General features: G+C 38.7%; 1 protein-coding gene across 1 annotated transcript; it reads left to right on the plus strand.

Annotated features, from left to right (window-relative positions):
- Positions 1–2,516: 2,516 nt before the first annotated feature.
- Positions 2,517–12,935, plus strand: LOC121311358 (lectin-like). The gene is made up of 6 exons (XM_041243933.1): positions 2,517–2,613; positions 6,637–6,709; positions 7,723–7,859; positions 8,575–8,709; positions 10,328–10,436; positions 12,794–12,935. The coding sequence occupies exons 2-6, from the start codon at positions 6,649–6,651 to the stop codon at positions 12,868–12,870; spliced, it is 519 nt and encodes a 172-aa protein (XP_041099867.1). The 5' UTR covers positions 2,517–2,613; positions 6,637–6,648; the 3' UTR covers positions 12,871–12,935.
- Positions 12,936–13,433: the final 498 nt, after the last annotated feature.

Below are 13,433 nucleotides of genomic sequence, written 5' to 3' on the forward strand. Positions count from 1 at the left end.
CCGGTGTAAGACGAGGAGGTCCGGGATTACACAGCAGTGTCATGTGTACAAGTGCAAACTGTCCTAACCGTCATAGTTTTCATTTCAGTGTTTACAGAATAAATGTTATAAGTGGCCACACCTGAGAGCAGTGTCTGGGAAGTAATATTTAGTGTAAACATCTTATACCACCACTTCATGCGCTATTGAATTTTATCCATGGTCATTTTCATAACACACCCCTACAGTCAATTGTAACTGGCAGTGGATTTAAAGTGTCAACAGACACCTTGTTATCTTGTTAACAAACCTGTTACTTCACTGTTCTTCCTTCTCTGCTGGTCTTACCACCGTAAATCTTGCAGTTTTACCATGCTTTTTTCTTGGTTATACCATGAGCGTACCATAGTTTACCCTGGTTTTCCATGTTTTTTAATACGATTTACTTTACCTCCATGCGCGTACTATCGTTGATAGTCAGGCCACGGTCAGCTGCAGGTTAAAATAAATCATTGAACGGAGATTGCATTAATAAAACTGAGCACCTGTGCGATGTCTCAAGTACACTTTTCTGTTGCCCAACACCCTTCCCCACTGGCTTTAACACTAGAACCGCCAAGGCAGTCATTTTGACGGTTTTTACTTATCAATGTAAATTACTCTGCGTGTGTTATAGACACCGGACGCAAGGCAGGACTACACCCTGGACAGGACTCCCCGGGCGGTGACGTGCGGGACTATTCAGCCCTGCTAAACCTATATAATTGCTGTAATAAAAATTGAAAAATCAACATACCTCCTTGGTTGTTAAATGGACATACAGTCAGCACTCGCATATCCGACCTATAAAATTTTTACTTCAGTTACAGTTAAACTAATACAGTACATATTTTTTAATCTGTTACGTATTATAGCGGTATGTAAAATTTCCCGTTAACGACCTAACAGCAAAATTAAATCTAAATGTTATCCATTCACAGAACTGCGTAAAATGTTAAATGCAATGCAATTTAGCAAAACCAAAAGATAAAAAAAAAACCAGAACACAGTTTTCAGAATTAACAGTATCCAAAGTCAGTATTCAAAATTGCAGAACACAGTGCTCCATGAGGCCCTGATGTAAAACGCTACTGACGTGTATCTTTGTAACGGTTACCCGAGTGTTGACTGTATATTGTTCTCTGGTTATTGTTCTAATCGCCACGCTACAGAAGCAGTCACCGGTGTCCAGTTGCCAGATTGTAAATGCACATGACAAGCTGATAGAGTTACATGTGTGTGGATTGTGTGAATATGGGGGCTACTTTGAAGTGTATTTTCCTGAATGCACATTTAATTTACACAGTGGCATTTAGTTATTTTCTTTGTTATTTTGTATAAACAATTATTTTCTTTTTACAATTTTGTATGTACATACTGTATACCAATTTACAGCTGTTCACAACACATTTTCTTTTCAAATGCTCATTTTATTATAGTAAGTTATTATAGTAAAAGTCATTTGTTAGATGCGGTAATGTAAATTTCTTCATTTTTACAATTTTGCATGTGCATATAACAGTTTACACCTGTTTACACTTTTCTTTTGAAATGTTTGTTTAACATAGTTTCATTTTTTGAAGTTATGCGTTATATGTGCTAATTTTGAAAATAAGGCCTTTTATGTTTACCGTTTTTTTTTTCTTTTAAATAGTAGTGTTTCTGCTATGCAAATGTATGATGTAAATGAATACATCTTTCGAGTTGTATCTGAAAGTTTGCTGTTTAAAATGTACCCATCAAAAAGACTGCTGCTGGCGGTTCTAGGTAGTAACATACACCCGGCGGTTCAAGTGTTAAAGGTAAATCGAAACTGAGTGGAGAAAGTGCATTTAGTTATAATGACTAGAGATTTGGGAACTCATTGCCCTTTTCTATTACCGATGCTGCGCTGATCAATATTTAAGTCAAGATTAGAGTTGTATAGTTCAACCTTTTTAACCTGATTTACAAACGTAATTGTTTTATCGATTTTATTTGCTCATTTCTGTGTTCATTCTTATTTCTTGTTTTCTTCAATTGTTTTATTTAGATTTGATTATTATTATTATATACTGTTATTACCACTTGTTTATACTGCATACTTTTGTTCTGTATTAACCGAAATGTAAAGCGCTTTGAGATACTATGGTATGAAAGGTGATACATAAATAAAATAAGTTTACGTTATATAACATATGTTCTTATGTTCTTATAAAATAAGTTGAAATTGACCCTAGTGGATACTTGAAGCGCTGCACGGAAACCAGGACCAGAGGACACATGTTTTCACTATGCTTCAATGCTATGGAAAACTTTTATAAAGGCTATCGCACGATTCAAGTGTGTGAAAATTATTGAAAACATAATTGTGTACTCTGTATTAAAATGCCATGACAATGTTTTGTCCCAATGCTCCAAACCTTTAAATAACAGTGAAATAGAAAGTAAAATGATAACAAGGATGTTGAACCCAGACTCCTTTGTGCAAACACCACCAGCCACAATGTTTACAGGATCACGTCAGCTCTAGACACAGTCGACAATATAAATGAGCTGTGCACTCCGTCAAACACATCATCTTGAAGAGAAGGAAGCAATCTGCACTTTCTACAGGTAAGAGCGCTCGCATCTCTCCATCTCTCTGTTCACTTCATTCTTTGATTGCTGTGGCGCTACAATAGTGATGCTTCAGTGCTATATTTCGAGATGAAGTAATTAAAAAGGAAAACCAGAATGCTTGGTGTGGCAAAGTGCCCGCCCCTGGGTGTATTTTGTGTAGTGTGTTAATGTTGGTGTATAGTCATTGGTACACAGGATATAAACGGGTCTGTGTAACACGAGTGTTTAAAATGTGTATTTGTATTTAGGCACGAGGACTGCACAGCACTTCACGTGCAAGTAAAAAGTAATAATATGTGAGCACGGGGAATTGCACTTTATTAATTCACGTGCAGTTGTACCGCGACTCCAATTGAATGATTGATTAGCAATCGAGTCTCGGTACAGCTGCATAAAAGCAGCATGTTTTCACTCACTCGGGGTTGTGTGTTCGGTGAGTGGAGAACGGGATTGGAGACGGAGGTAATAAGAATAATGAGGATAATAAGTAAAATAGAAGCTCACCGTGTTTGTCTGTGTAGTCTGTTTTGTTTGTCTCTTTTGTTTTGGCGAATGTGCCGTGTCCTGTGTTTTTGTTTGTTACAACCTTTTTATTTACTGTTCTGTTAATTCATTAAATGCTGAGCGAGACCATTCGCTCAGCTCCACCAAACTCCACCTCTCTGTCGTTTATTTCCTGGTTTCTGGTCTGACGTCCCCCACTCCAGCCGTCTTTGTGACACTTGGGTATGTATTTAACAATGTAGAGTACAAATCAAAGGATAGGATGTTATGACGGGGTTGTCCAATGCCCTGGTGAGACCACGCTTAAGAGTACTGTGTGCAATTCTGGTCACTACTAGCGACGTGCTTTTGGTACATTCTTTATGAATGTTTAAATACTAGGTGTCAGTGTTTAGATCATATTTACATACACATGCACTCTTTATATTACCTTATGATGTCTACTGACAGCACTGGTTAGTACTTTCTAAACAAAGAAACCGTAAATAAGCAAATAACGATTTGACATCACAAAGACTTAACTACAAAGAAGTAAAAAAAACAAACATGTACGCACCAGAGTGTATACTGAAATTAGTGCCGTCACTCGGTTCAAATTTTTTGATTGGTTAATTTTTGGGCATTAGTTGATTAACCGGTAGATTCATCCCTGCACATTTTTAATAAAGGTAACAATCTTATAGCTGCTGTCCTGCATAGTAATACTATAAAATCAAAATCAATAGAATATATATATATATATAATATATATATATATACATATATATATAATATATATATATATATATATATATATATAAGCCTAATGGGTAATTTTTAGAAGCACTTGTATAATTATTTTTTCATTTTATTAAATGCCTCTCTTTGTATTTGTGCCGCACTACTGAGATGTACCTCTGCTGGCCCTGTGAGCACAACGTGAATAAAATAAACAAAGCCTACATATATATAAAAACACAAAACCCATCCCATATCCTATGCTGTTGACAAATTACATAGATATCAAGGACATTTTTTTTTTTTAAACTTGCTAGAACTCTGCAATAAGCTATTCTTTGGTTGATAGATAACAGCAAGGGTGAGGGACATGGGAGAGGGGAGCTTGAAAACAAGATGCTCAAATGAAGAGAAGGATGACATAGAGAGTTGAGGCGGCAAGCACAGAGTAGCAATAACAGCAGTGCCTTCTCCTCTACCAGTGAGGCGTGGTTTGTCAAAGAGCGAATAGCCATTTGGGGTGGATGCATGTAGCGAGTGCTTATTTACAGAGTGCCTGGTTCCTGCTAGACAGAAGATAAGGATTAGTATTAGTTATGATTTCCATTACATGAGAGCAGATGTTTAACCATGCTGATTTGAACTCTGCTCTTGCCAAGATAAGCACCAACTAAGACGCAGCTTTGCAGTAAACTAATGATCCATCTGCATCTCATTCCATTTGCGTTTTCAATCTGATGATGTAGATATCCTTCTTTCTGGTGTTGATTGCTGAAGTGTAATGCTGGCTCCAGGGATCAGCTTATTTTGCCTCCCCAGCGCATCAGCACACACAATGGCTGCGATGCTGGCTCTGGGGATCAACTACAGTGCGGTCTCCCCAGTGCATCAGCATGACAACCGTCTGGATTGAGCTATGTAGGGTACATCTCTGGGGTTTTCAAGTGGTCACCTTCAATCCTTGGTGTTTCGTTGACTAGCCCACGACACCTCAAGAGGGCTCAACAGTGATTCTGGCATCACAGCATCACCCCCCTCCACCCCTCACTCAGCTCAGCCCAGCTTACTTACCTGTACATCAGCATTGCTTTCTTTCTATTGTGCTTGATATCCCCATACAGAATCTTTCCATCTAAACCACAGCCAGTTGCTGCTCCTTTCTGCTGCTTCAGATAAGTTCTTCACTGTGCGACGCAACTCTTGGCCACTGAACCGGACATCTCTGAGAAACCGGGTTGTAGAGTGTGCCACAAATGCTCGACAACCCACCTCCACTGGGTAAACTCCATCCTCATTATTCCGCTTCAGCAGCTAGTTGAGCATACCAAAGTTTTTCTCTCATACGCCTCATCCACAGCATCCTCCCATGGCATTGTTAACTCTACCAGATGTGCAAGGCGTGCTGATCCAGACCACAAGATAATGTCTGGTCGAAAGTTACTGGTGGCAATCTCAGGTGGAAAAATAAGCCGTTGACCAACATCTGCCAGCATCTTCCAGTCTCTAGCAGCTTCCAGTTGTCCTGGGCGAGGTTTGGTTTTAACACCTTTTCTTCCAATGCTAAGGCCAAACATCGCAGCACCTGGTCATGGTGCCAAGTGAACCATCCTTGGCTAAGACCCACCTTGCATCCTGTCAAAATGTGCCTTTAATGTTGCAGCTGATGAACACAAAGGACATGAGGGATCCTCACCCACCCAGAGGTATAGGTTCTGTGGTGATGGGAGAACATCATATGCTGATCTGATGAGGAAACTAATCCTGCTCTGTTCCATTGTCCATAGGTCTTGCCAGCCAATCTTGCGTTGTTCCACACTCTCCCATTTCATCCATTCTCCCTGCTTGCCCTGAGAAATGGCCTTTACACACCTGATCCTCTCCTCCTGCTTTTGCACCTCACTGACTACCAGCTTCCTCCGTTGAGCTGGGGTTGCCTTGTGCCATGTAGGAGGAGCTGAACTGAGACCAAAACCTCCTTTTCCATGCTGAACTTGCCCCATAATATCTCCGATTCGAAGGGCAGCCTTAGCATCTTCCACAGCTTTCTTTGCCATCTTTCCTTACAAGGTCATTGAAAAGCAGAGATTTGTTAGTCTGAGAACGGTAATTTAGGAAGGAAAATTTAGTTTGTAGCAGGCAGTACAGGGGGAGATGCAGTTATTAGTGGTATCTGAAGCAAGTACTTACCAGTGTTCATTCTAGGAGAGGAGAAAGAGTGAGCACGCTTTGTCCAGGGGATCCAGACATTGGGTGTCAAGGTGGGGATGAGACCTCTGGTAGCCATAGGAGTCTTTGCTCCACCTGTCCTCGCTTGGACACCCACAGCTCAGACTGTCCTTGGTCATGTGGCCCTTAGAACAGGTGGCGTACTAAGACACTGATTGCCAATTTATACGATCCTGTAGGCCTGGAGCCATCTACTTAACACAAAACTTTCATCAACCTCACAATTCAGCACACCCCAACACAGTTTGGATAACTTAATTAATTTCAATGTGTCTGTCGCTGCCTGGTCTGGGTACGTCACCACAAAGCCGTCCTGCCACAGTCCCATAGTGGTGTGAACCAATACACACAGCTGATAATCATCCATAAGTATTACTCACGCAATTGTGCTTAATGAAAAATACTAAATTAAAATAAACCTTCTTTTCAATCTTCGACTTCTAGTGGAAATGTTTTTCATTGAGTTTAAGTGGCTAACCATGGTAAACTTTAGACATGACTACTTATTTTTTGGATCTCCCCAGGCTGTGCAGTGATTTGATGCTTCTGGTTTCTCTTTTCCTCTTCCAGGAGCCTGTCATCATGTTTCCAACAGCGGCCTCATTTGTGGTTTGCATTGCCCTGGCTCTCAGCAGGGTTGCAGGTAGGCTATTTAAATGATGCGACAACCTGTCCAGTGTATTACCGAGTTTAAAATGGGGTGAAATTTTTTTGACCACTGAACCATGTGATGAATCTCCTAGTGGCTGGTGAATTAATAGTGCTGACATCAGCATATGGTAAGACGTTTGTTATTGAACCATATGGTTTGCGGTTTGTATCCTGCCCTTGCCTTTTCATTCAATTTAACGGGCTGAGATGCCAATTCATTACAGTGTGTTAGTGGATTTGTTGTCACTGTTCAATACAAGCTATCTCTTTTGGGATAGTCAGTAAGGCCAGTCTTCCTGCGGGGTCCATGTGTTTCTATTCCATCAAAGTTGCTGTTTCATTGTGTGTTGATGCTTAAACATGCAGAGCTAAATTAAACTGCAAGACATTTTTGGGCTGCAGAAAGCTAAATTCTCCAGCTGCCGCTTCAGGATAACACAATCCTGTTTGTTTAAATCCCTTTTACTCTTCCACTTTTTATGTGTGAATCTGTTATCCATGATTTCCCCATAGTTGGCATGAAGAACAACATGTTTCCTTGGTTGAGGACAGTTTAATTCTTCAACTAGAAGTCCAGGGTTTTGTTTCAAAGCAGAGCAAAAAAGAATAAATGCTATTCTCGCCTGAAAGTAGATGACATTTTAAAATACATTTTGAGCTTCATTAATTATATATATAAAAAAAAAAAACTAGGTTGGCGTTCATTAATTTTAGTGTTAGTATTTCTTCTCCAATATGGTATGTTATTAAAGCTGTATTAAAATAACTGCTCTGCATATTTCTTACAAAAAGAAATTCCACAAGCACTGGTTCTATCCGTTTTAACTGCCATTTGCTGCCAGGCATGTAAAAGAGATCTAGTACAGAATAAAGTAGAAACCTGGAGTCAGACTGACTGGGAAACACACTAGTGAAAGGAAACAAACTGGTTAAGAGCAGCCCCTGTCGCCGCTACACAAACACTCGCTCTGTGCATTGCTGTCTGTGGTGTTTTGTACTTCACAGCTCAGGGTGACGAGAAGGAAGAAGTGGTGAAGAGGGAAGCGTCAATGTGTGATGGTTCCTGTCTGAAGGGTTGGAGCAGTTTCAAAAACAAGTGCTACCAGTATGTAAAGGACAGGAAGACATGGGCTGATGCTGAGGTATGATCATGTCTATCATTCATAAACCCAGGAGGACCTCTTCCAGTTTCATTGGCCCCTGATCATGGTGTTGGCCAAAGGGCAGGCATGATCAACACCATGCTTCAATTTGTCACAAATTACTAGCACTGAGAATTTAATTAGGCATGGCAAGGTGGGAAATGCAGAGTTATGGGTTTAAAATAACTGCAAAGATGACCCTGTATTGAACTTATATAATATTATTGCTTTAAACAACTGTGCCCACCAATGACTGTCTCTGAGGTCGATGAGCACCCCTTCCTGGTTATACCCGAAATAATAGAACATCTGGTTCATAAAGCTTCAGGAGACACAAAGGGTGGAAAAACACTTCTCAACACACACATGGTGAAGCTGGTAGTCCCGTTATCATGGCGAATACTCAGATTAGACGAGCTTTTTCCTGGATACCCAATACAAGGGTATTAATCCAAAATGGTTCTAGGTAACTGCTCCTCGTAAATATGAGACTATCAAAGCCAAACAGTTGCTGCAGGATCTTTAGATGAAATCTAGATGTTTCATTTACATAGTATTTAATTCAGAAATATAAAGCAGCACTTGAAAGCGCTTTGCTTGCAGAAGGGTCATTAAATGAAATAGGCTGTCTGATGTGCCCAGTGTATTGACGACATGCTGCTTCACAGTGCTCCCAGTCTGCCTAGTCCAAGCTGTCTCTCATTGCTCCCTCCAGTTGTACTGCCGCAGTCTCGGAGGGAACCTCGCCTCTATACACAGTGTCGAAGACAACCAGGCCATCCAGAACCTGATCAGAAATAATGACGCCTCAAATGGTTATACCTGGATCGGGGGTTCTGACTGCTTCAAGGTACAGTTACCTCTTTTTATATGGCTTCCCTTACCAAAAAGAAATCCACTTTGTTGAATGTGTTGTGGATTACCTCTGTCGTGTTGTGGGTCTGTGTATGAGTGTGTGAACGGGGGTTTGTTATTTTTGTATTCGGTCACCAGTAGGGGAACAATGCCTGGTGTGTTCACTTCCTACACCCTGCAACACAGCACTATAAAATTCTACTTTTCTCATTGTGCTGATTGAAAGAAATACATTGAATACTTGAATCAATGAACATCTATAAACAGTACTGGGAACTTGTGGCATTGAGCCCGCCCCTGTGCATATTTTTGTATTATATGTTGTATAATATGGGTTACGAGCATGAGTGTTTAAAATGCGTATTTGTATTTAGGTACGAGGATTGCACAGCACTTCACGTGCAGGTAAAACGTAATATGTGAGCATGGGGAATTGCACTATAATAAATTCACGTGCAGTTGTACCGAGACTCCAATTGAGGAATGATTAGCAATTGAGTCTCTGTACAACTCCATAACAGCAGCATGTTGTCACTCACTCTGGGTTGTGTGCTAGGAAAATGGAGAATGGGTGAGAGACTAATATTTACAATTGCTACGAGTGCTGGAGGGCCAGAACACTACTTGTGTGTTTAATGTTCGTCCACTGTCTTGTTTAGTGTTGTCAGTTTGGTTTACCTTTCTATTTTGGCCGCAAGTGCCGTGTCCTGTTTTGGTGTAGTGTTTTCTGTTCAAACCTTTTATTTCTGTTTAAATAAAAGCAGAGCAGTGCATTCATCATATCAGAAGTCGTCTCTGTATTATTTCCTTGTTCTGCCGTCGCCACTCTACTGTCCTTGTGACGCAACTATACAGAACAAAATGCACATTTCAGTGTGGATGCACGCAGCCACATGTTGTCTTCTCAAATTAATAAAATATGGATCTTTTGGGGGATTTTATTTCTAATCCAAAAGTATTCAGGGGTTATGCATTTGCAAAATCAAACCAAAAAAAAGGAACATGTAAATTGAAATAAATCCAAAATGAACAGATGGAAAATATCCCATCTTAGTAAGGCATTTTTAATTCTGCCATTTTGTCAAAGGTTTCAGAGAATGACAAGATGGTAAATTGTCGGAGGAGATCATCTAGCCTTGCTTACTTTCTCCCAGGACACTGATGAAGAAAGGAAAACATTCACAAGACATGAATAGTAATGAATACTACTGCTAGATCTCTGATCTACAAATATTTTGGTTTTGTCAACAAAGCAAATGTTTGGCACCAAGGAAGTCGTTATAATCTTAACGATTTGATATATTGAACCTGAACCAATACTAAGTGCAGTACAGAAACCAGGGTAGATGGATACAGTTGAAATGAAATGAAGACAGACTTAGGACAGGGGGTAGGAGACACTTCTACACACAAGGAGTGTTGAGGGTATGGGATGGGTTATCTAGCCATGTTGATGCTGAATCATTGGGATCCTTTCACTTGAGAAAGTTTTGAGATCATTCTGCCACCAGAAACCAGATGAGAGCTGATGGGCAGAATGGCCTCCTCTCATTCATACATTTCTTACGGTCTTATTAGATCAACAATTTGTTTTCTACCTTTCACCTCTACAGGAGGGGTCATGGTATTGGACCGATGGATCTAAATGGGACTACAACAATTGGAACAAGGGAGAACCAAATAATTTTGGAATCGAAAATTGTCTGCAATTTAACTTTCCAGGTAATATATCTTTTTAATGGTTTATCAGCATTTCAAACATGTGTTTCTTCACAACACTTGAGACTTACAACAAAGAATTGTGTTAGAACCTTTTGTTAGAAAGTTTCTTTGACTTGTCTCATATATAGGACCCACAATGAAAGACCGTTCTAAATTCTTCTTTAGAACAACCCAAGGGTATTGAAAGTGGTTCTTTGATACACGTGGCCCAATTCAGCAAATCGGAAGTTTATACACACATCCATTAATCAAAAAGGTGCAGGGCACGATTTATTCCAAACAAGTACACTTCTGAAGCTCCACATCTTTTCTTTAGTTTAAAAACACCATGCCATCAGGTAAAATCAGTGATCAAGACAATAGATCTTCATCAACATATGAGATAGTGTTAGAGCAAGCTTCTCTTAAACAGACCATTAATTGGCCTCCATTAGATACAGGTGAGCAAACACATTATTTCAGACAAAGGAATTTTAAATCAGACTGCCTTGTTACATCGTTTCAAAGGCAGGTCAACATTGTCTTCACAACATATTAGATATGTATATAAAAAGATTGTTATACACTTCGTAAATCTCTTGATTTTCATAACACTTTAGAAATGAACGAGAGCTGTATCTTTATCAGATCGACATCACAAAAATAATAAACAGACATAATCAACATGATAAATTGATAGATATTAACACTAAATATCAACTCGTTACACAGTCAACAACATCACATCATAAACAAGACCTGAGAGAAAATGGCAGGTGTTAATCTTAATATTTCTCAGTATATAAATAAATAACCACCAGAACCGTCCCCATTTATATTACAATACAAGCAACAATTATACTAGAATCTATACATGAAATTATTTCGCATACATTCTACATTTTACATAACCTGCAAGAGCATTATATTTACAAAGAGGTCAATCATTTTAGTCAAATGAGAGGAATTTAACAGAAAACTAAGTACCAATAGCTATATATTTAAGAGATTATTTAAGAGCAGTATTATCGCTTTCTTCCAAGAAATGTGCAGCCACCGGACTTTGTAAATCTTTTCTATGGATGCTAGTCCTGTGTTCCCTAATACTAATTTTTGTAGTTTTTCCCAAATATCCTAGGCCACATGGGCATTTGATCATATATAACATTTTGTGTGTTACATGTTATACCCTTTATAACATTTTTTTTTTTTACCCAGACATAAGGAAGTACATTTATGTGAAAATTACATTGGGCATGATCACAATTATAATTCCCATCTGGAATTCCATCAAGAAATGTTCTATGAACAGTAGAGGGTAGATTTGAATGTCTCAAATTTAGAAAGTCTGCTGCAAACAAAACAAGGGGGCTCTTTGAAGACCTTATGAAGCAAAGGATCTGAATCAATAATATACCAATGCTTCTTAATATTCCTAAAGCGGTGTCCCAGATTTGAGTCCTTTGTTATATATTGTAGAGATTGTTCTTTGACTTTGTTTTTTCTCTTAATATTACTTTCTGAATGTGTGTCGGTACTAAGTCGCAACACCTGAAAATGTTCTAAAAGGAACAGAACAAAGTCTGTGGTTTAAAACTCACAGGACACTTACTCAGAACAAGAGTTTAGCAGATCATACCACAAGTAACCATTTTCTGGGTGGTGTTTTACAATTAAATATGATGACATACTCTTTAGGAAACATGCATTTGCACTGGTTCTTAAAGCCACGTTTAAGAAAAATAAAATACATCTTTACATTTACAGGTGACAAACTGAATATTCAGTCATCTATTTAGTTACAGTAAACTAACCATATTTTATATTCCAGTCTTTATTCCGTAAAATATTTTATATATATAGTATGACTTAGCTGGTCATTTGTATGGATATTAAATGTTACACAGCTCAGACTTAAATTGTTAAAGTATTTATTCTTGTTTATGATCTACTTGAAAATAAGTTTCGTGTATCCTTGTGGGAAGATAATTTAACTTGTTAAAAAAAACAAGTTTTGTCACGTTACTATTATGTGTTTTGAAGTACATTATAGCACTCAAGGACATTCTCCATAGAATCACATAGTTCTTTAACCACCTCACAGAACATCTTTTTACAAGAGGGCAGAGCTTAGATTGCTCTTAAGAGGTGAAACTGAGCAACATTAGTTCTCATTTTAAGTGTGTAAAATACATCTTACTGTATGGTGTCTTATCTCTTGCTGGTTCTGTGTCTTGCATAATGATACTGTATGTATTGATGTTTACTCTACAAAAAGATCATACTGTTTGATATACATTACAATACCTGAACTATACTATCCCCGAGATCATGCTTTGTGCGACAGAGTCTGAATTGTTTTTTCTCATTTCTTTCAGTTCCTGGAGGTTGGAATGACGTGGCCTGTAATAATTTGTTTCCATCTGTCTGTGTGTCTAAAGAGTCACGTGCATAAATCTCTGAAACAGAATGTCAACTTTTTGACAGTTCTGATTGTTAAATAAAATTATGCAGCATTCATACTGTTTGTTTATTATTTGTTATTGTTTATCATTTCACATGAAACACACATATTTAGAACATATTCTGCATATATATATATACATATAGAAACAGATTTTTCAATATTATACGTGCTATTAAATTGCTTCCTTCTGTCCATTCATGCCCCTGTCTGAGTATTGTGATATCTGATCATGTAGCCCTAGTCTTGGAGCTTCTTTCCCCTCGAAGGTAACATCCAGTGCTTGTGGCACTTTAACACCCTGCTGCTCTCGGACCAAAACTTTTCTACAGACACCCCCACTGTAGATCCAGATTCTATGGTCAGTTTAGAGGAACCTCTAACATTAGGAGAAATAACTCCAGCAATTAGGTCTATGCAGAGCAGTAAGTCACATGGCCTAGATGGGTACCCCATAGAGTTTCCAAACTGTCTCCACTTCTGAATTCTATGTTTTCAGGCTGTCTGGCACGTGCAACTGTCACCAACGCGACAGGAACCGTTACTATTAAAAC

The sequence above is a fragment of the Polyodon spathula genome, unplaced genomic scaffold (assembly GCF_017654505.1).
Source record: "Polyodon spathula isolate WHYD16114869_AA unplaced genomic scaffold, ASM1765450v1 scaffolds_3192, whole genome shotgun sequence".
NCBI classification, from domain to species: domain Eukaryota; kingdom Metazoa; phylum Chordata; class Actinopteri; order Acipenseriformes; family Polyodontidae; genus Polyodon; species Polyodon spathula.

What these genes read in the sequence shown, in the direction of transcription:
- LOC121311358 (XM_041243933.1), top strand. Translation starts at nt 6,649, where the DNA reads ATGTTTCCAACAGCGGCCTCATTTGTGGTTTGCATTGCCCTGGCTCTC. An exon ending in AGACATGGGCTGATGCTGAG is followed by an intron (nt 7,860 to 8,574) that starts GTATGATCATGT and finishes TGCTCCCTCCAG; the next exon opens with TTGTACTGCCGCAGTCTCGG. An exon ending in GGGGTTCTGACTGCTTCAAG is followed by an intron (nt 8,710 to 10,327) that starts GTACAGTTACCT and finishes TCACCTCTACAG; the next exon opens with GAGGGGTCATGGTATTGGAC.